The sequence below is a fragment of the Maylandia zebra genome, linkage group LG4, assembly GCF_041146795.1.
Source record: "Maylandia zebra isolate NMK-2024a linkage group LG4, Mzebra_GT3a, whole genome shotgun sequence".
Taxonomy (NCBI): Eukaryota; Metazoa; Chordata; class Actinopteri; order Cichliformes; family Cichlidae; genus Maylandia; species Maylandia zebra.
The window spans coordinates 19,710,255-19,732,485 of NC_135170.1; the positions used below are offsets into that span (position 1 = coordinate 19,710,255).

The 22,231-nt window shown below is 41.6% G+C and overlaps 1 protein-coding gene across 10 annotated transcripts in view; it reads right to left on the reverse strand.

The window, feature by feature from the left end:
* The window catches only part of tnrc6c1 (trinucleotide repeat containing adaptor 6C1), a 46,667-nt gene extending 24,698 nt beyond the window's left edge, over positions 1-21,969 (reverse strand). For 8 of the 10 annotated variants that reach the window (XM_004558425.4, XM_012921093.4, XM_012921092.4 and 5 more), the window contains exons 1-4: positions 21,814-21,969; positions 13,354-13,455; positions 12,305-12,326; positions 3,363-3,719 (exon numbers count right to left, since the gene is read on the reverse strand). In XM_004558425.4, coding sequence (XP_004558482.2) covers positions 3,363-3,719; positions 12,305-12,326; positions 13,354-13,416 — 442 coding nt within the window. In that variant the 5' untranslated portion in view covers positions 13,417-13,455; positions 21,814-21,969. Of the gene's footprint in view, positions 1-3,362; positions 3,720-4,130; positions 4,205-12,304; positions 12,327-13,353; positions 13,456-21,813 lie in introns of those variants that run through there. The other 2 variants (XM_012921094.4, XM_012921091.4) reach the window with 2 other exon arrangements.
* Between the last annotated feature and the right edge of the window lie 262 nt (positions 21,970-22,231).

A 22,231-nucleotide genomic window follows, 5' to 3' on the forward strand; every position in this document is an offset into this window, starting at 1 on the left:
AAAGTGGAACAGGACACAATGCCAGCTGTCATCAACCACAGGCATAACCAGCAGATTTGTTGAAGGCAAATATAACACTCCTCAATAGATATTTGCAGCGCAGCAGTAGCAACAAAGCCAAAGTGGCACAGATAGCTTGCTAAATTCTCTGACAAACAAGGGTGAGATAAGGACAGGAGCTGTGCGTATATACATATGCAAAACCTGATTTAATGGATGCTTTCTTTGCAACTGCTTTGCCGATAATCTCAACATTATCTCAAGGGGAAAAGAATGGCAGAAGGACAATCTGTGCCTTTTAAAAAGTACACAGCAAAGACATCTGGCCATCATGTTTGGCTGTCAGTATCATCTTTCTCCTCCCTCTCTAAAGGATAAACCAGGTCAAGGTCTTTCTTCAACATGCCAGTCTTAAAATAGCTTGGTGTCATGCCTTCTCTACATGAAAGGGCCTCGGGATATGAATTGTTGCAAAGCAAAAAAAACAAAACAGCAACATCAGGGAGAGAGTGATAATAATGGGAAGACTCACAGTTACACATATAATATAGTATGTGGAGCCTGACTAATCACGGATACTTTACATTCTTTACTTACAGTATGTGTGAGCATGTGTTTTGGCGTGGCAGAGGTTGAGGAAAAGAACAACCAGCACACCAGACAAAGTCAGAAGAGCAGGGACACAGTGTAAGAAAGACAAGATAGAAGAAAATAAAATTTTTAAAAAAAATCAGCGAGAGCTGATGTTTAATCACATCACAAGATGTCCCAGTCCTCTTTGAGGGGATTCCCAAGGCTCTTTTACAGCATCATCAGCAGACTTAAAGAGCACATCAAGTCTAGCAAGCATGTACTCACTCTCTCTCTGCTCCACCAGACAAGCCATTAGCACATTAGCTGCACTGTCCTTTCACTTGACAAAGACGGCTCATACCACAATGTTATGCCATTTTTGTCTTAATGCAGCTTATGGGCATAAAAAACCTGATCATGTTTTAAGGGCTTTTCCCACAGAGCATTACACAAATACAAAAAGGGGGTAGCTATAAATTTTAGCACTTTCAACCATGCAGTCATAACAGTTCACCTAAACAAGTCAAGTCAAAGGGAGGCCAGGATTTCCCTATGTAATATCCTCACATATCCCTGATAGAGACAGCCGTTTAATCCAGAGAATAGCTAATAATCTTTATGACATACAATCTTAACTCTTGCCCTGAGCCTGGACTATTAAACACACCAGCTGTTTACTGTTATGAGTCAAGTTGAGCAGGGACATTCAAGTTATGACTGTTTACGTTAACATACATTCGCATGTATACACAGTGGTGCACACAGAATTACCTTTACTGCTCGTCAAAAGGCCTCATGTGGGCAGGTAATGAAATACAGTGTAAAATGAGATGGAAACATGATAAAACTAGAAGAGCAAAAGGGAACTCAGTGAAACTCGACTGAAGTTAACTAAAGAGACATATGACGAATCACAAGGGGAGATGGCGCAGAGTCATGCTTGTGCAAAACTGTCCATTTGAGCTGCCTTTAGTGTTGTGAGGTCGTTCTGTCTGTCTGTCATAATGTAATCAGTCCGTTTAAAGACGCAGAGAGAGCAAAAGCAGAGCCGAACCAGCCTGCCAGAGAGGGGCGGGGAGAAACAGCAGCTTTTACCGTAAGCCATGAGTCACTTCAGCCCACAGAACTGGATGTCTGCCATGCTAGTTCTCTCCTTCTTTCTTTTATTCCTTCTCACTCGGTCTTTCTATCTATGCCAGGTCAGGCCCACTGAGGCAGCCAGCTAGCTTGCTAGCTAGTGCAGTGTTGCTCCGCCTACAAAAGCAGGAAATACTGAAGGGATGGTCAGGAAAGCTCAAGAAAGAGTAGGAGGAAGATGATAATGGAGGAGGTGGTGGAGGTGGAGGCGGAGACAGAGACGTGGACAGGATAAACATCTTATCACCATGGAGATAAGGCTGCACTCAAACAGCAGACGACACATTTATGACAAAGTTTGTGCTGCTCCTCAGGCATTGAAAAGTGTCCAGTGCCCCTAAAGTGTCACCAAAGAGCACCTTTTTAGGAAATAACCGTTCCCTGCCGCCACTTAAAAACACATAAGAACCTGATTTACTGCCAAACATAAAACCACAGGAAGGAGAGTACACAGACACACAAAGATAGCCAGCTGTGTTTACTTGCCATCCTTTACCCCAGTATTCCTACATCCACATCCCTAATTCCCAGACAGGCTGAATGAAAATAAACAATAGCCAGCGGCACCTGTGCATTTGCACAGCCTTGCAGGTACACTGCATGATTACCAGCACAGTGCCTTACAAAAACAGGAGTGGATACAGCCATTGCTTTTTAAGAATGCCAGAACTCTTTGGCACAGCTGAGATAAGTCAAACAGATATTAGTAGAGATCTTTGAAGAACCAACACTGTTGTTGTTGTGGCATGACATACTTTTTGACTAAGTAGCTGTAGCCAGCCAAAGTTATTATTGGAGTAGTGTTCTACATGTTGCAACTAAAACTGCAGACTTGACAGTGACTGATGGGATACACTCAAATTTGCTCGAGTACAGACTGAACCAAGAGTTTACATCCTGCAGCAATGAGTACCTGCACTCTCTAATTGTATTAAGTAACGTCAACTTTATTTTGTCTTGTTTGATTAAATTTTAGTGATGCAGACAGTGAGAGCAAGAAAGTGTTGTCCATGCAGAAGCCTGATTAAAATGTGTAGCATCTTACTATAATACACAATCTGTATGTGTGTTTGTTTCCTTGTCCATTTACTCCTCTTACAAGACCAGGATGAGGGGACACACAGGTACATTTTAGGTCCCTGAAGGTTTTTAACTATATCAAGTCTTGTGACCATGTCATGTTGCCAAGCAACAACCTAGCAACAGGGCTAAAATCAACTGTTTTTAACATTTGTGCACCTATAAAAAGCATCATCCAATTTTATTTCACGATATCTAATTTGTATCCACAAAACATGTATTATATATGACATGTTATGATGCCATCAGGTTACCTGGCAACCACCTAGCAATGTGCTAAAATGAAGAAGCATTGCTGCTCCCACAACACATTATAAAAGCAGCGTATCATTTTTATCCCATCACAAGCAGGTCAAACAATATTATAGGAAGTGCATCATCTATATGTATAACATAATGTAACTCCACTGAATTTCACTCCTCATTCTCAATTTATATCCACTTCATGTGGATAAGCTGAATATATCATCAGTAAAACAAGTAATTCCAAATAACCTCTTACGATTTATGTAATTAAACATCACAAGATTTTTTTTAGAAAACATTAAATGTACTTATTCAAACCAACAGACCTGTGGGCAAGCTGGCTGCAGTGGAAGAGGAGCAGGAAAGAGAGGCGTGTATGGCTACTGTTGCTGCTGCAGGTTCACTAGTGGTGGGACGTCCCGTGGTGATGAGAGGCAGCGTCCCCAAGGGAAGAGGCTGGCCCCGCTTTAACAGCTGCTTGTGCTCCTGCTGACGAAAGCGTGGGGGCACCTCTCTGGGCGGGTAGCGCTGCTGGAGCGGAGTCTGGGACTGCTGTGCTGTCTGCGGCTGACCTCCGGAGGGGATGCGCTTGCCATTTCCACTGCTTGGGGGTACAGATGGGATGGCACTGGGGTTGACGGGGGGAAGAGGAGGGCTGGGGTTGAGCTTGGTAGAGTCTGGCACTGATGAAATGGGTGGGGATAAGTAACAACAAGAAAACAGAAATGCAGGGATGAGGAAGGGTAAAGCAGAGCTGTTGAGCACACACTAGTACTAAAATACTATGATTAGTTGCAAATGGACTGGTCCATATTCCAAATAAATAAATAAAATCACTCGCTAGAGACCGTTTATATGACTTATATCTGACACATAACACATTTAAAGAAAACTAAAAGGAACTGCTGAATACTGCCCTCTTCCTCTATAAATTACTGTCAGTAATTCATTTTAAATGTTTTCTGTAAAGCTACTGTGGTTAAGCATTTCCTTCACTGACTCTTTTCAAAGCCCTGGATACTTTTGGAAGATTTCTATGAAGTTAAATTCAGAAAGGCTAAAGGAGCAGAAATCTATAAATGCACAAGATTTACTCAAGGCAGTGGTCAGTCCAAACAGATGGTTGTTCTTTGGAGAACCACAGGACTGTAATAACCTCGGGGTGGCACTATAAAAGAAAAAATGATGACTTTAGAGATGGCCAAGACACCCAACTCCCTCACAGCCTGTCATGGTGCCGGTTCACAGATTATATGTGTTGAAGAGGTCAAGTACCAGAAAATGGACTTAGACCTGCCTGCTACATTATTGTGGGCTATTGTCTCCATCAGGACGGTGCTGTAAAGAGCGCTGAGCACCATCAACATAAGCTGTTCATGGTTTGTGGCAGGTTATGGCCCCTGAAATGATCACCTCTCAGCGCTCTACAAAAGCCGTTAGTTATTAACTGCTTGCACGGCTGCTGAAGCAAAGTGCTCTTATCCAACTAGCTTTAGTTACCCTTAGCAACAGAGTGCGAGGCTCTCTCTGCTCTGACCAGCCATTTCTCATGGTCGAAGCCCTGCAGGGTTTCACATGAGCAGCGAAGCCTAAGAACTGCACATAATTTAAAAAACCTCCAATAACATTTATTCATGCATTCGTATTTTTATTTTTTTTCCAATTGAGGGACATTAGAAGTTGGGAACAAAACATTGGTATATCATCACTATAAAACTGGTGTGTTACAAAAGAAAATTAAACTCCAATAGTCACTCTCTTACTCCCCAGAGGAAAATATCTAGCCTCTCTGCAGCTTAAAAATGCATCATCATATCTACAATCTTGGTGTCAACTGTTGCATGCAGCTACCAGGCTAATGTGTACTTGAGACGTTTTATTGGGGATTCGTGAGAGCATCTACTATGTATTTAAAAAAAAAAAAATGCAACCACTGTGAAGCCTCCAGTTTAGTTTTACGCTGTCACAATCTTCATTTCCAAGAGACAGAAGAGTGAAGGGCCAAGTTAAGGCTAGCAAGCTTAATCCATATGCTGGATGGGTGCAACGCATATATGATGCTCGCCAATTAGTGAGAAGTAACAGACTAACAAATTACCAGAATTTCACAAAACTGGAGTGCAAACTCACTGGATTGGTTGCATCTTATAGAGAGTCGTGTTACCCGTGAAATCATTTGATTAAAATGCTGCAAAAACCCCCAGCACTGCAAACATGGTCAAGAAGTGACTTGAACTACTGGTAAAGGGTCTAAGACTACAATCAACTACAGCTCCAGATATCGTCACGCCTGTCAAAGAGGCGATTTGCTCTCATCTTTAAGCGTTCACAAAACACAAATTAGTTAAAATATTTATTCCCATTATAGATTTTATAAAGGGAGAAATTATCTACAGTGACCAAAACTGTGTTTTTACCACATGCAGGTTTTAGTACTTTTGGGGTAAGTGAAGGTGTAAAGCTTAATAATGGGTGATGCATCCCTTGTTTGTTCATCACTACCTAATCACACCTCTCTAAAATGTATACACTGAAATAAGAGTTGTTGCTATAAAAAACACGGCTGCTATAACCGACAAGATCCACTTGTCAAACATCAGAGCCGTGAAGTCCAAAACACCCCCAGGATGCTAATTTACAGTCGCTGAATTTGGAAATAGGCGGTCGGAAGCCACCACCAAATCAAACATGTTGGTCAGCTTGGGGTCACGGAGCTGCTCCAGAATGAGATGGATCATGAGACACAAAGCGCACTGGATAATCTCCTCAGCACATTTTATTACATAATAAAATAAGCTGGTAAACTAGAATGCAAACAGGATGCCAAAAAAAAAAAAGAAAAAAAAAAGAAAAAAGTGCTTAAGAGCTACACATACTGTACAAGAGCAGACCCCCAAACACCAGCTGACTGGACATAATGTGCACTGAGCCACAACGGCATTTGAGCTCTTGCTGCGGGGGAAGGGGGGTCTTTAAAAACCACCAGCCAGAAGAAAAAGAAAATCTTTGTGCTGCAGCCTAACTGTATTATAAAGAGCGGGGCCTTGCGATTGGCTGACAAAATGAGTGTGTGCAAGGCAGCAGTGAATAACTTGCACACATGCGGCTAGTCCGGCATCACACACAAAAACAAAGAGTTATGTAATGCTGAGGCCCACACAGAGGGGAGAGGGCGAGATGGTGTCGTGGAAGCACACTCAGCCTTGTAAATACTCAGACATGTTCGCTCACACGTCACAAATGGCAACATTTTTCTGTGCACGTTTGTTTGTGTGTGTGTGTGTGTGTGTGTGTGTGTGTGTGTGTGTGTGTGTGTGTGTGTGTGTGTGTGTGTGTGTGTGTGTGTGTGTGTCAGTCATAGTATGATCCAGTTTCACCCAAATCTGTCCGAGTATCTCCCTCTCCCTGCAGCTCAGCAATGTTGCGGGTGGAGGGCGGGGGGGGGGGGGGGGGGGGACGACACACGCTATAGTGTTGGAGCTCGCCTCTCATCAGATCTCTCTACATCTGCTTCATTTCCTCTTCATTCTTTATCCCTCCCCACCTTCCTGTGCTCCCCTCTCCCTTTCTCCTTCACTCCCAGTGATCTACCATTATCCTCTTGTCATTATTACTGTATTAAAGGCGGCAGATGGACACGATAATTCCTGCCCAATTCTACCCGCTGAGTTTAAGAGGTGATTTCCTCTTAAAAAAAACTGAAGACTGTTGTAGGTTATGCCACAATGTGCAATCGTAGTTATGAACATGAGCATTACACAGTTGGGACTCCATGATGTGACGTAGATTCTTCTGGAAGCTGAAGAGGGGGGGAGAGCTGGCTGCCCTTTTAGCCAATCAGAGGGAAGAAACAAGGAGGGGACAGGGGAGGGAGGGAGGGAGAGCGAGCGAACGAGAGAATCGACATTCGGGAGGAAGGGAAGGAGGCAGGGAGCGAGGATAAGTGATGAAGAGTGTAGTGTGTGTAAGAAAGTCTCCACCCCCTCGTGCACTCCTCTGTTAGCTCGAGACTCACTGCCTGAAATCAACTTGGGTCCAAATCCGCTTACAACTGGATCACCATTTGCCGGTGCTGCTTTGGTTTCTTCAGATTGCATGAGCGACACAAGTCCTCCAAATTCAGTTATCCTGATAAACTGATGATTTAATGTAAAAATATCCTTTTATTCTCAATTAAAATTCAGAGACTGATCAAGGCAGGGCTTAATAAATGTTTCTGGCAGGTGTGGTGTACAGTGCTTGTATCTCAGGCAGTACTTAGCAGCGAAACAGTGAAATAGAGTAAGAAGAGACGAGACCGACTCCTGCTGACAGCCTGTTTGCAATAACAGAGTCCTCAGCTGTGCCACTGCACAGGAGAATTCCCACTTCATCAAAGATGCACATCAAGCCTTGGCCTTGGGGCTGTGTGTGCTTCATGCAGAGGAAGCCATCCCATTTTCTATTTTAAAAGGGGTCTTAATTTCCTCAGAAACAATGATAGTATGCTTGCCTGGCTGTTTAAGAGCTAGAGGTTGTGGGCTGCCTGGTTAGGATTGTCTGGGGATATATTAAAAGAGTTGGAAGAAGGTGGAGGAGAAAGAGAGTGAAAAGCATTGGCAATCTCTCTGAGTGGAAGGGAAAAAAAAAAGGTCTGTGACCTTGCAGACAAAGGATACTTCTGTGCAGGTGCTTGGATAGCAATGTGCAGAAGAACTGAAGACTAGCGAATGCAAGTACTCATCACAAGGTAAGTTAGTTTTAAAACTGTCCTAACAACAATACGTGATGAATGAATGTTTTCAAATGATGTTCCTCTGAGTCGCAAACCAATTTTCAAAAACATAATTAATATATTAACAGTACTGTGCAGCCTGTACAATATTTACAAGTATATATTAAATACTATCAGTATTCTCCTCCCCTATATGTACAATAATAGCATGCTAATAATCATTCTCACTGCTCTGTTCCTTCATTGAAGTGGTTCGTCTCGCTCTTGGACAGAGTACATACTGAAATGCAAGCCTTCTATAACTGAGCCTTTAATCCCACAAGTTAGGCCATGAATGGAGCTTTATAAACTAGCTAAAGAAAATCTCGCTGCTGTAAACAGGATTGCTGTTTGCTTATTGTCCAGTATGTTACATGTGTTCAATCTAACAGCCAGGCCTTCTTGTGACTAAGAGTGAAATCCTGTTTGATGCCTTTGCATCATTTGCCTCCAAACTGTCACAGCACACCACTTTAACGGAACTGAAATAGAAGAAAACACACATGCTGCCTATTTCTAGAAAAAAGTAGCAGAAAGAGTGAATCGTGAGGGAGGAACGGCGGCATGTCTTTGAGGCTCTCCGTCTCATTTTTCCTGTGGGCTTTAAAATGTGAGCAGCGAGCCTCACAAGAGAGAAGATTAAAGGGTTTAATTAGAAGTGAATAAATACGACACTGTAGTTAAGAGGGAAACCCGTCACTGCATTACATTCCACACAGAGAAAAATGCTGTTTTAAAAAAAAAAAAAAATATATATATATATATATATATATATATATATATATATATATATATATATATATATATATATAATAATAAGATTTTTAAAAAATATTTAATATCTGACAGCACAGTGCAGAGAACGCAAGGTTGTGATGGTCAAAGCGTTAATCAAACGGTAACTATGGGTCTGAATATATAATCTCAGGATCGACATTCACTTCCAGCTCTTAAGTGTTTCTCTCCAGACCTACTCTCCACCTGCAGAAGAGCTCCACAGGTTGAAGTAGGGGGGATCTCAGAAGACAAAACAGCTCTTGTGCCAGCAGCTGCAGGCAGCCCAGATTCCAGCGTGTTATGATTTACAGGAACCGAAGTGTGAAAGACAGTGGAACGTCCTGTCCTCCTGACCTGGGCAGCCCCTGCTGAGCCCGAAAAATGGTTCAGTCTCACATAACAGCGTCAAACTGAAACTGCAACAAAGAAATGCCACTTGGCACTTATGTTACAAGTATCTGTTTCGCCACATTCAGGGGCTGAAAATGCTTAATTTGTCAAACACATTCTAGACATTTTTGTTTGCCACAGACTTGACCTTTGCAACTTCTCCAATAAAGCTTCCTTTCAGATTGCAGCTCACTAACCAACCAGTCCACATCCACTTTTTGACAGGCTAAACTCAGCGTGTGGGTATATTTCAAGAAAAGACACACACATACACAAAAAAGATCACGTGTGAATTATATAGCACACAAGTGTTTTATCAAAGACCCTTTCACATCTGAGTGTTGCTAATTAAATTGTACCGTAATGTCAAAACCCAAGCCCATCTGTCAGTTGTCATAAATATAATGGCTCAAGTGACAATATGCAATGACAACAGGCTCATATGCACAATTTATGGTGTAAATACAGCTGAACACAGCTGTTACTTGTGTTGTTCCTTTAAGTGCAGCTTATCATTACCAGTACTGCATTCATTTAAGCTGTGCTGCTCGGGATAAGACAAGCAGTGGTATAAATTTCCCCCCTGATCGCACCACAATTTATGGCTCTCTAGCACAAAGCGCTGGGCGTAATTAAGCGAATGTGAAACGGCAAATTAATCTGTTATGAAATTACTGCCACGACACTACTTTGTAATAATGTTATCTTTTATTGCACTATGTAAATGTGCGCCTTGATGTGCATGCATGTTGTCCCCAGTCTCTGATAGGGACAAAAATGCACAGCATGGATAGGCACACAATAGCTCATTAACCCCTAGAAATGAACTCTAGAGTAGCTTGTTGATGGTGGATGTGCACAATGCTTATTACTAATAGACTCATCTATTATTTTTCTTTTTAGGGTGCGTCGCTGACACCATGAGTGCGGCCCAGCACACACTGTGATAAAGGTCTCTGTGATACTCACATCACAGCGTTGCTGCCATGCTTCATGGCTTCCCCACACCATTAAAGCTGTTTGAGCATCTTTAGTTTAAAAAAAAAAAAAAAAAAAAAAAATGCCACATGCCAGTAGATACATCCTACACATGTTACACGTGTATGTTTTAGGCTGGTTTCCTGGGGTTATGCAAAATTAATCAATCATACAGTAGGACTTTAAATACTGTAAAATAGAGCGATAGATATAGAGACAGACAAATATAGATCTCTCTCTCATATCTCTTTTCTCTATATATCTATGTGATGCCTTCTTGAAAGTATAAAAATAGTGATTTCTGTGACTGATATTAGATACTGAAATGGTGTGGATATGCTAAAATACCTGGCATTGTAAATGCTCACATTTGGTTCTCATTTTTCAAAATCATAGAATTTGCCTACAAGTGGACAGACCAGCTTTTCAAGCAGTCTCAGCCCAGATATTTTATTGTGTTTGGTCATCTGACAGCTTATACTCCAACCCCAAATGTCCAAACAGGCAATCACACTAGATTGTTTTAACTGAACCTATTGTATCTGGAGGTAAATGTGATACGTTTAGTTAACAAATATTACAGCACTTTCAAGGATGCTGAAGCAAAGGAGTCTGTAGTAGCTGTGATATAAAACCATATGCGTAACGGTGGATTTGCACAGACACAGAGCATATATATGCTGTTTGTGTTTGCAGGTCACATTAGGAGACTGTAAGAGTGAGAGCGTGTGTGTCATAAAAATGAGCCAGTAGAAATATCCTACAAAGGGGCCCCTCAGCTGTGCCGGCAAACAGGAAACGGGAGTGCATTCTCACAGTTTCACATAGCTCTGCCCATTTTTGTGTGTTCTCAAACACTGTTTTCCTGCACTCTCCCAAATCAACCAGAGGCACCAGCCACCTCTCTACATTTCACACAAATAAAAACCACAACAATTTCTTCCATCTCTGTTCCTTACAGCCCACCTTTTTCTCTCCTTCCTCCTTCTCTGGTCCCAGGGCGGGCCTCAGTGCTAGACCAGACAGGAGGTGGTGTAGTGTTACTATGGCGCTTGGGGTCTTCCTGGAAATCTCCTGTGTATGAATGCCTGTTTATTCAGCCTCCGCACTAGCCCTGCTCTCCTAATTAGCTCCCACTGTACCTTACACTAGTATCAGGCACAATCTGCCTCTTTTAGTTGATTAGTCAATTAAGATTCATGGTGTCTTTCAGAAAAAAAGACAACTGTTTCAGCCCCTTTTCACGATCTTTTCCAGTCATTAATAGATAATAACTGCAGTGCCTCGTTAACTGCCACAGTAATATTGAGGTAAAGACAATCTATAATCTGTGTGATCTTCTTCAGAAATGATCAACATGAGCACAGTGCAACAGAAAAATATGTAAAAGGTGCTAAAAAGTCAAGTGTGATAATAGAAAAGCCTGTTATAAATGGTGAATTTTAGATCTGGTACTTAATAGGGGTTAAGATAAAGAGTTGAAGTGTCAAATAAATACTATGAAAAGAAACGGCATGTTATATGTGCTAACACTCACTAATAACCATTCTCTTTCTACCCTTCAGGCCATCCTGTCAGCATCTTTGAGCAGTTCTAATCAGATTTCCCGCTGCCTATCCCTCATGACACATTAAGTCCCTCTCCCATCTGCTTGCTCATGCCGACATGAAGATCTGCTTCCAGGCTAACTGACTGTCCACCACATCCTACCTGCTTCCCTCTGATTGTTAAAACCACTGGCTTGGGGAGACAGTGAAGAGAGTGGGTCTGTAGCTGCCACAAAGCAGGAGTTAAAACCTGCAAGCTAAGTGCAGTCTTCACTACAAAACTACATTTCTAGGCATTTTTATTCAGATGGTTTATTTGTTGGGTTTTTTTTCTCCTTCAGATTTTCTTCCTCTCCTCTACCCTCTGAGGTAAGCCTGAGGACCCCTATGTGGAGGCTTTGAGAGGAGATGGACCATTCTTATGCTTCTTATTAGGTTGTAGGTAGTAGGCTCAGGTAGTACAGCAGAGCTGGTGGCCAGTAATGTTTTCAGTTGCAATATATTTTTCAACTTTAAAAGCAAATCCTTCATAATCAACAGCATAGCAATGAGCTGAGAATCAACTGACGCCTAGTGGCAAAAAGGTAGAACTGCATATACTGTGTGGTTCCCCTTCTGACAACAATGTAACACCCTCACACAGTCAGTGTCCTTCCTGCTATCACAAGATATCACACAGACTCGCAGCAAAGGTCTACACTGACAACTCCAGTATTAAAACATGCATAACAGACGCTCCTTTTATTCTGTGGTAAAGAAATCAAATGAGTCTTTCTTTGATGTTGTGCATCAATTGTACAAAAAACAAGCAGCAACAACTCACCTTTGGTAATCTGCTCTGTGGCCTGAAAAAACAAACAAACAAGTTAACAACAGATCAAACTTAAAATGATAAGATAAACATGTAATGCATTCCATGTAAGATCCAGAAAACAGTATGCGGTTTTGCATGAAATAATTTTTAACATTTTTGCTCATGATCCACGCAACAGTAATGAAGCAAACTAGTCAGGGCAATGCTAAGGGACAGGTAGTGCTCGTGTATTTAAACACTAAATTGATTAACGCTCGACACATTTAAGAGCTCCAAACAAGATTTAGTTTGCCGTGGTTTGACTGCTGGCACTCGCCTCATTGCAAGACGGTGGAGTTAAGTCCATCTGACAGATGAGGACCTGATTATTGCTGTGTTATTTAATTGAATAGTGTAAACTGTATTATTTATTAAGTTAATGAGGGAAAACTAGCCTGTAGCTTGTACTTTTTCCAGCACTAGCAAAAAAAAAAAAAAAGCTTAAGCACAAGCACAACAGATCGCTAGAAGAGGACTTAAGGTTAGGGGATATGAATATATAAATGTGCTGACATAGGAGCTCTATACACCGAAAACACTTATAATGTAGAGCTGTGCCTGGCCTTGTACTACATAGCATACTAGCATCTAAAATACTACAAATGCCAACAAGCTTGTTCTTTTCACCATAGAATAATCTGTAATTATTTATGATTGCTTTAGTCTATAAAATGTAGACATTTTATCCTAAAATTATAATTAGAACTAACAAAAAATATTTTCTGTGTAACCAAAACAAGCAGCACAACAGGTCAAATGTTGCTTGAGCCCTCGTAATGGAGACTACAGACAAAGAGGAGTCCCTGCATTAAACACAAAGTTAACTGGAAACTGGTTAAAAATAAAACATTAATAATTATAAAATCACTCCAATCCCTACCCAAAATCCAGCTGACTGCCAGTAACTGCTGCAATTAGCTGGAGTTTACAGTATCTTATCATATGATAAAGAACAGGAAGGAACAATTACAGCAACATGATAAAAGCATGTGGGTTTCAAAAACACTCTGCAAGCCTACCTTTTTTTGAGCAGCCTCTTTCTTTTTCTTCTCGTCTTGTTTTTTCTTTTTCTTATCTTCCATCAAATGGTTCTCTTCTTGTATTTTTGCTTCTTTTCACAGCTTAAATAAAAAGAGAGATGGAGAGAGATGGACAAGGTTTTACCCCAAGAACCAGTCAAAGAGAGGAGTACTTTGGCTCAGCAGAGTGAACACAGATGAAAGTGATTTCTTGACATTTTCTTTTCAGCTGAATGGTTCATTTTATCAGTCTTCAAACTGAAATCAGTGTGTCAGTAGCTGCGTTTGTAACACGTGACGATATGTGGACTAGTAACACACTGAAATCACTGTCAGCTGAGGTGAATAGTTTTGATTATCGTCAACTCCAAAATCCAAATTCAATCAACATCTGTTCAGGATCTTCCAGAACAACCCCAAACCAATCAGGGTTAACTGCAACCCACAGCACTCAAAATGATCCACTGCCAAAGTTCTAATAGTACCTACTCAGCCCAACCTGGTTTCAGTTGTTTCCTAATACAATTGTGAATGGGGTCATTACAGCAATGTGGCTGAAAGATGTGACGTCATTTGGATAGAAAAACAAAACAAAACAAAAAAAACACAAAAAATAAAATAAAATAAAATATGGTGGATGTCAAGGTTATAGTATACCTGCTTCTCAGTTTATGGCTTTTTCTCAGACTCTGGGACATTTCTCATATACTCGGGTTTGAAAAACTGAAGTTTTGATTTTCATGAAGCTACTCTCATGACTCATTGAGTGACGCCACTAACTAGCCAACTGGTGGCGTGCAGTCTGTTAACGTCACAGAACCCCAGCTGAGTAGGTACTAAACAACCACCTGGTACCAAGTACTCCAACCTAATGTAAAAACCCTAAAAACCAAAAGTCTTGTCATTTAGCTTCAGCTGACTAAATGTCATAAGATTATGACAGAATAAATCTAAAGTTCATTCACTTGACTTAAGAGTAAAAGTTTGTTGTGATTTTATAGGTAAGAGTTACTCGGCACGTTTACAGATTGATATCAAGAGAAATAAAACAAAAGCAAAATGTGTCCATATGTCCACTCTTCTCTTCTTTCTCGCAGTTTTATGAGAAAGAGCATGGGAGCTGGCTGCCACCCTGTTTATTGGGATAGATCAAATTTCCTTTCTAATCTTACTGCACAAAAAGATTGAAAGTGATCCAATCAGAAGCAAACTCATCCCGCCTTTCTAAACAATTTAATTTGTTAATTTGTAACTCTGATTTGATCTAGTCTCTCCAGAACACTTCCATCTTGTTTTTATTCATCACTGTTTTTGTACTCGTGCATTCATTTTTATTTAGTCATCGTCTTGCTTCTGTTAAGAGAAAGAAAGAAGAAAAAAAAAAAAGAAAAAAAAAAAGGCTGACAAAAACTATCACAGAAATTATTGGTCAATGAAATTAAGACTGGACCCATGTCCATGGCACTTGTTTTGGTGGTAAACATGAGGCAGGTGCTTGTGAGTGACTCGTCCACAATCCACAGACGTAAGACTGTGAGTTTATTTCACATTCCACTTTTAAGCAGCATATTTCTTTAAGTGTGCAAAGATGTGTGCATACGTTTTTCAGTTGTCTTTAGGTTTTTTTCTGGAAGCTATTAGGAAGGCATTGTGGGTTTAGCATGTTGGTGCTCTTAAGTTGAGCCTGCCGCTCTTTAGTCTACACACACTCCACAAGACCAACAGATTCTAACACAAATAATGTGTTCGCACTACATCGAAACAAAAATCTCAAAACCTCGGGTTGTACCCTGCACTTTTAGTTTACGGTCTTGAGGATTTAAATGTCGACAACTCAAGCTGAAAACCATCTGCCAATGGCCTATTGTTTCACACTAGTTCGGTGGCCTTTTCAAAGCATGAGTGAAACAGGATGGAAATGTGCACTGATTTCATTTCGACCTTCCTGATTCCTTAGGTCCCCAGCAACACACCCGGCAAGTGTCAAGATCATCAGATAAACGGCTGGTATGAAAAAGCAAAGATGACACTGTCACACAGACATACACACAGAGATTCCTTCATTTCTTATGAGCTACAAAAGCATCCAGCATCTATATCCAGCCTACACTAAGAAATGAATAAATAAATTACAGCTAGAAACAGTGTTTTAAAAGAAGGACATAGTAAAAATGAATTGGCCTGGGAAAAAAAAAAAAAATCATATATACATTTGTCAAGTCAAGTTGCTTGAACCACAAATGTGTAACTGCACATAAAACCTTCAGCTTTTTTTCCCCCTGCCAAGCCTAAGCTGCTGCAGGCGACAGCGATATGAGCCACTGCCTGGCAACAAGCGCTCCCGGAGGCCCGAGGTGAGCAGTCAGGTGGAGATAGAATGCGCCCTGAAGTGCTGACAGCGCTGACATTAGTCTGGTTGTAGAAGTTCAACAATAGGACTTCAAAAAAAAAAAAAAAAAAAAAAGAACAGAAAAAAGAAAGATGAGCTTGGGCAAGTAACACATAAGTTTCCAATTAAGCAGCTAAGTGAGGATTTTAAAGCATGTCTTTAAACCATGGGTTCAAGAGTACTTCGTAACTATATAAATGACTTGCTTATTGCCTTTACTGAATGTTTTTTTCCCTTAAACTCTATGTCAAAAAAAAAAAAAGTACCAAAACATAGAAAAACAACAACCACAGTGCCGGAGATTATACCTAGGTATGTAATTGTGAAACACAGGTTTTCTGAGCTCTCTTTCAAATATTGTTTGACAACAAAACTTTCTTCCCTTTCATAACAGAGAGAAGAGAACTGCTGTCTCATCTCACTTCAGAGATCTGCATTATTTTTTTTTAAACCACAACAACCACAAGTGAAATAGAAGGAGCTGCTGTGAACATTTTTTATATTTAAAGAGAGAAAAAAAGACAGTACATTTGTCTTGTCAACAGCAGCCTTCAAAAACATCCTGCGATTAGGTAACGGCACACTTTAATGAGCTAAACCTCAATATCATGCAATTTTTATAAACTCAATTGCCAACAACTTCAATAATATCGCTCAATCAGTTCAACACATGCCCTTAGCTGACTCTGATGCAGGCAGGCTGTGTCCAAAGAGCAGCAACAAGAAGGCCCCGTATTATAAACTGTAGCTCAGATTGTGAGCCTGACCAAACCATGCAAACACAGAGCTCCCATAAACTTGGCTATTAATTCATAACTGTAATCACGTAATTTTTTTCTCTAACTGGCTGATACGGAACCTGCTGAGTACAGCTGCCGAGCTAAATTTAGCAGGTGCTGCTTGTTTCAAAGGCATCAGTGGGACTTGTGTCACGTAGGATCATGGGAGAAGGGAGATGCTCCAGTTAATGTGAGCTGGTGTCAGCCACCAACCCACATGAGGAGCAGAGCGAAGCGTCAAAATAAAGTAAGTAAGAAACATTTGGTCCCTAAGCAGGATGAAGGATGTCTCCCTCAATGAGAGCTGTCGCTTAGCATCTTGGGCTACGTCCACACTAATAGTTTTCTCTCCGTTTTGGCCTCCCGTCCACACTGAGACGGCGTTTTCCCCGAAGGAAAATGCAGCATTTTCGACTTGTGCGTCGCAGTTTGGACAGCAAAAACTGAGACTTTCTAAAACGATGATACGTGTTAGTCATATGGTGCAGTCATGTGACCAATTAAACTAAGATAGCAGAGGGCATTATACAGCAGTTGTTTTGTTTTGTTTGCTCTCAATTTTGACAGCCCTATTAAAGAGGAATATCAGTTTGTACATGCTTCAGATAGCTATGATGCAAAATTCAGAGTTGATTCTCACTATAGGTGTGAATGTGAACATGAATGGTTGTCTCTGGGTGTCAGCTCTGTGACCGACCTGTAACTGGTCTAGGGTGACCTGCGACTTTAATGTGCGCTAAATAATATTTGTATTTGATTTAGGGCTGCACGATTTTGCATAAAATGAGAATCACGATTTTTTGGCTTAGAATTGAGATCACGATTCTCTCACGATTTTCTTTTCCAGTATAAATATTTATTGCACTTATTAACTGCACATCAACTTCGCAACAGTTGAGACTGAACATAAAAACAATAAATGTCTCACGTTTTGTTGTTGCTGCAAAATGTTGTACTGCTTGAAATTCCGTCTCCACCGTTGCTCGACGCTGCGTGTATAGAGCAGGTAGTGCAACAATAGAAAAATAGTTGCTGGACGGCACTGTGTAGCGTTTGTCTAGGGTGTTGATCATTTTCCTAAATCCCTCGTTTTGCACAGTGTTGATGGGAGCCATATCTTTGGTCAGGTGATAAGTAATAGCCTCCGTAATTTCTTTGTGCCTGCGGGAGTTCGACGGGTATAGGGAAGCGCTGTATAAGGTTCCCGTTATTGATGTTTGGGTGGTTGACCGGGACAGATTTTCTCCTGTCACTTTCTCGTCATCCCTGACGTGTTCTCCGTTGTTTTTTCCCTGCTAATTTTAGCATCACACGGCACAGCTTCTGTATCACGTGGTATAAGGCTCCGCCCTTGTCATTTGTTGAGCAGGAAGGTAGAGCGCTTGTTTTCATGCAGATTACGTCCCGGATCAAAATGCGGTACAATCACAGTCGTCCTTTTTTTTTTTTTTTTTTTTTTTAATCGTTGTCATTTGGAAATGAGATCGCACATAAGTATGAATCGAGATCACGATTTTCTAACGATTAATCGTGCAGCCCTAATTTAATTCACTGCTGAATTTGTAAGTTTGCTCACTTACAAAGATATGAATGGTCTGTAATTTTGAAAACATATCCTCCAAGGGTTACAAAGTGGTAAGATGTTTCCTGTAGTTGGTCACCATGTTTGCACATATCTCCAGGGGGATTTTGAACCACTCCTCTTTATTGTAACTCCTCAAGTCCTTTATCTTTCTTGATTTTGCTAATGTTACTATGACCAAACAACTCTTTCTCCTCATCTCTGCAAGTACATAAATTCTTTGTGTAGATGTATGCACTTTGACTACGAGAGCTATCTGGAGATCCGGGGATGAAATATGGAGCATCTTGAAAACTTCTCTCTCTCTAATCTATTTCCATGCTGCAGCAGCTGATCCTGAACAAATTGGGAACTGCCTCAAATCTTTGAAACTTGATTTTCTTTACATTTTTTTTACCCCACTTACTTTCAAGATCTTTAAAAAAAAAAAAAAGAAAGAAAGAAAGAAAAAAAAAAAAAAAAAATCACAGGTATCCACAAACTTATTCCCCATGATGACCCCTGAACCTGGTAAATCAATAACAAAAACAACAGCAATATTAAGCAATGAGATCAACAGATCCTAGAAGCCAATTCAGGTTGCACTTGTCACTGCTTAAAGAGACTGCAATCACTCACCTAATCTGAAACAGCTGATCCTAATTTTAGGGATTTGAAGGTGTGAAACTAGTCTGTGTATACCAACTTATTTCAGTGTGACTTGTCAAATATTTCTTCATTACTGTTCATTTGAATGAAGAAAATGAAGTGATTTTAAGTCTCTGTTAGTGTATAGCACCTTTCTTAATAGGCACTGATTCAATGAAGATCTGGATCAAATAAATCACAAAAAAAGCAGTCTTAATGGGATGTACTTTTAACAAATGTGCAACACGAATATGCTATGAATCTGTAGTGGCAAAGCACTGCTCATGATAAGGACACCGTTCAATAAGCTCAGCTCTGTTGTGGAATTACACCCTCCTGTCAGAACAACAGGATTAGAGCTTGGTGTCCCTCTTAAAACCAGACACACACTCAGACACAAAAAAGGCAACACACACTGCACATAGACCAAGGGCAGTCTAACAAAAGCAGGTGTAAAATTGGTTGAAAATGTGGAGTGGAGATGGAGAGGAAACTCAATAGATGAACTGTCAAAACTGCACACGCTGCTGCCGTGGATGTGTAAATGCCTCACTGCCCCTCACTGTACCACTAAAGAGGAGGGGGGTGCTACAAACGATGAGGCAGGCTTGTGCGTTGTGTGTGAGAGTTGGGGGAAGGGGTGCTAGACAGCAGTCACTGGGCACAGAGCCAGGAATGCCATCGCTGCAAGCCAAACAAGAGAACGGCGAGCACTCGGGAGAAGGCTTGCTAACAACCGCAGCAGCAGCCGCAGCAGCAGCAGCCACAGCTATGGCAGCGCGTGTAGCGCCCTCTGCTCGCCTGCACGCCGGGCGACGCAGCTTTTCAAGCCTGCTGATCAGTCACCGCACTCAGCAGGTTTTCAAATGCAAAAACCTCAAGCGCATTGGAAAGAAAAGAGAGAAAGAAAAGGAGCAACTTTTTGTCAGTAATGCGCTCAGATTGTGTGAAGGTTTAAAATCTGCTGGGTAAGCACTTACAACGTCTTTGTGCTCTGCAAAGAGGATTGCACTCTGTAAACTACTTGAAGCTATTCTCAGTGTAGCCATGTTAATGCTTTCTGACCCGGACTAATGACGGGGGAAAAGAGAAACTTGTGCTGCACTCCTGGTGCTATGTAGAGGCCCTAAAATAACTTGTATGGACAAACTCCAAAAGCACACAGTGTCAGCTGCTCCAAAAGTAAAGGGAACACGTTCATAGGGTTAGGGTGCATGTTGACAATTTCTTTTCTTTTTCCCCCCCCAAAAGATCAAAGAAAATCCTCAACAAATGCTTAATTAAAATGCAATCATGCAGCTCTGTCACAGTTTTTTCACATTGTTTCAGATTTTTATTTCTGAAAGGGGCAATTAGGAAAACACTTTCATGCAGTATTTGTCCAGAAAACAAAACAAAACAGCTACTACTTCAAAAGAAAAAAAGAAAAAAAAAAGAACAAATGAACGAAATAGAATAAGAGGTTGTTTCTTACTGAAAATGATAGAAATAACAGAACCAAGATATGATAATAATTTCCTCTGGGATACATTTCTTAAGAAATTCTTGAACTCAAGCAAACCAAATATGTGGGGGGCTTTTTGTTTGCTTTTTTAAAGGGGAGATAAAATTACTCAAAAACATCTTGCAAGACAAAAGTAGAGTTTTGTGTGTGAAATCAATTAACTGCCTTCATAAGAAATCAAGCTCATCATTTCCACTGAAGACTCCAAGCGAGCATCTGATCGCTGACACAGAAAACAAGCCGCCAAACCAAATGACATAATCTGGCAAAAGCAACCCCTCATCCCTCCAGTCCAGCTCTAAGCAAAATAACCCGTGAAGACTTCTGAACTGAAAGTGAGGCTGTGACCTAAGCTGTATAGTAATCACAGCATTTAGTAGTCTGTTTTTGTTATCAAGCCCCCCTTTGGCGCCTCTCTGTGAATACACACTGCCTCTTTCAGGAGGACTGGGTGCTGACCGGGGGCCCCAAACCTGGCAGGGACAGAAAAGACCTCCAGCCCGCTTCTCTTAACCCTTTGCCAGGTCCAAACACACACACACAAATTAAGGACTCCAACGCATTAGTAAAACAAGCGGACCTCAAAGCTTGCATCAATCTGCCCTCTACATGCATCGGGGTACTGGTATCCCCAGCATCAGCCGCACACACTGTCTTCTAATGGAGAGTGTGTGTGTCCCCTACAGGATGTCAAGCTGCAGGAAAAAGCCAGGTACAGATAACTGGTGCATCTTAAGGGTTACACTGGTCTCTGATGGGAAACAAAGAACTGAGAAGAGATTTCCAACACATATACTGTATAAATTATTGAGCAGTCTGGGAGCAATTTCAACCACAGCGCCGGGGTTATAATCAAAGCATTGAAAGGGGGAGAGTTTTTGCATCTAAAAGTAGGCAGAAAGTGAGGACCAGCAGTTACCAACTATTAAAAAAAAAAAAAGCCGAGCGGATGAGGATGCATGAGGTGCAAGCAGCAGTCCTAGTAAATGAAACAGAGAGCGGCCGTACGAGGGCATGAGTACAATAGGTAAAACCCTGGTGGCTAATGCGTTTAAACCCAGTCAGGTGATGCAAGCTAGATCCAGCCACCTCTCTGTGCAGCACCGAGGATATTTCGGCTTTAATGCTCGTGTCAACTCTCTTGCACGGCAGCGCAACAACAAGCGTCCCACCAATGTCTGCCAAGCTGCTACACATACGACAACTCGACAAGCGACAACACAGGGCGCCCTTGAATCACCGCAGCTGTGCAGCCACGGTGTTTTAATGACGAGCTAGCTCAAGTTAGGAACATACTATGAAGAAAACCTCCGTGCTAACCTCAGCGACCGCGCTAGAAGTTAAAATAAGCTCCAGTGTGCACTCGACAAATGCGATATATACAAAAAGGGGGGGTTAAGCAGCACTCACGAAGAAGACAGCACTGATGTCAAAGTGGGCTGAGCTGAAAATATTTTGATTCCCAGCTGCCATGTTTGCTATCGAAACTCGCCACATTTCCCCCCCCAACAAGAAACAAAAACGCGACAAGGCACATCTCCGTCGCGGTAAACCTCACGGACTCGGTGATAAATCCTACCGTGAAGCGTTCAGTCGGTTCTCAGCAGCGGCGGAGCCTCTGCAGCCATTTTGTAGTAACTGACCGGAGCAGGAGCTCGAGACGGTTGAATCGGTGGTAACGGGGAAGGGGGGCGGAGCTCCACCTTGCCATGTGATCTTCAACAACAAAACAAACTGGTCCCACTTCACATCGCTCCGCCCAGGCGTTTCCATGACAACTGCAGCTCCTCCATCACTCCCCTCTCTGTGCTGCTAATACGCTTCAGCTCGCAGCCGTGCGTGGACTCGCCTCCCTTCACCTCCCCCACCTCTCCTACCTCCCCTTTTCCTCACGGTATACGGTGTAGATTCAACGAAGAAAGTACGCACATATAAAAGTCAGTAAGCTCCGTGTAAAACGTGAACTGTTGGGGGGGGGGATAATAAGAAACATAACA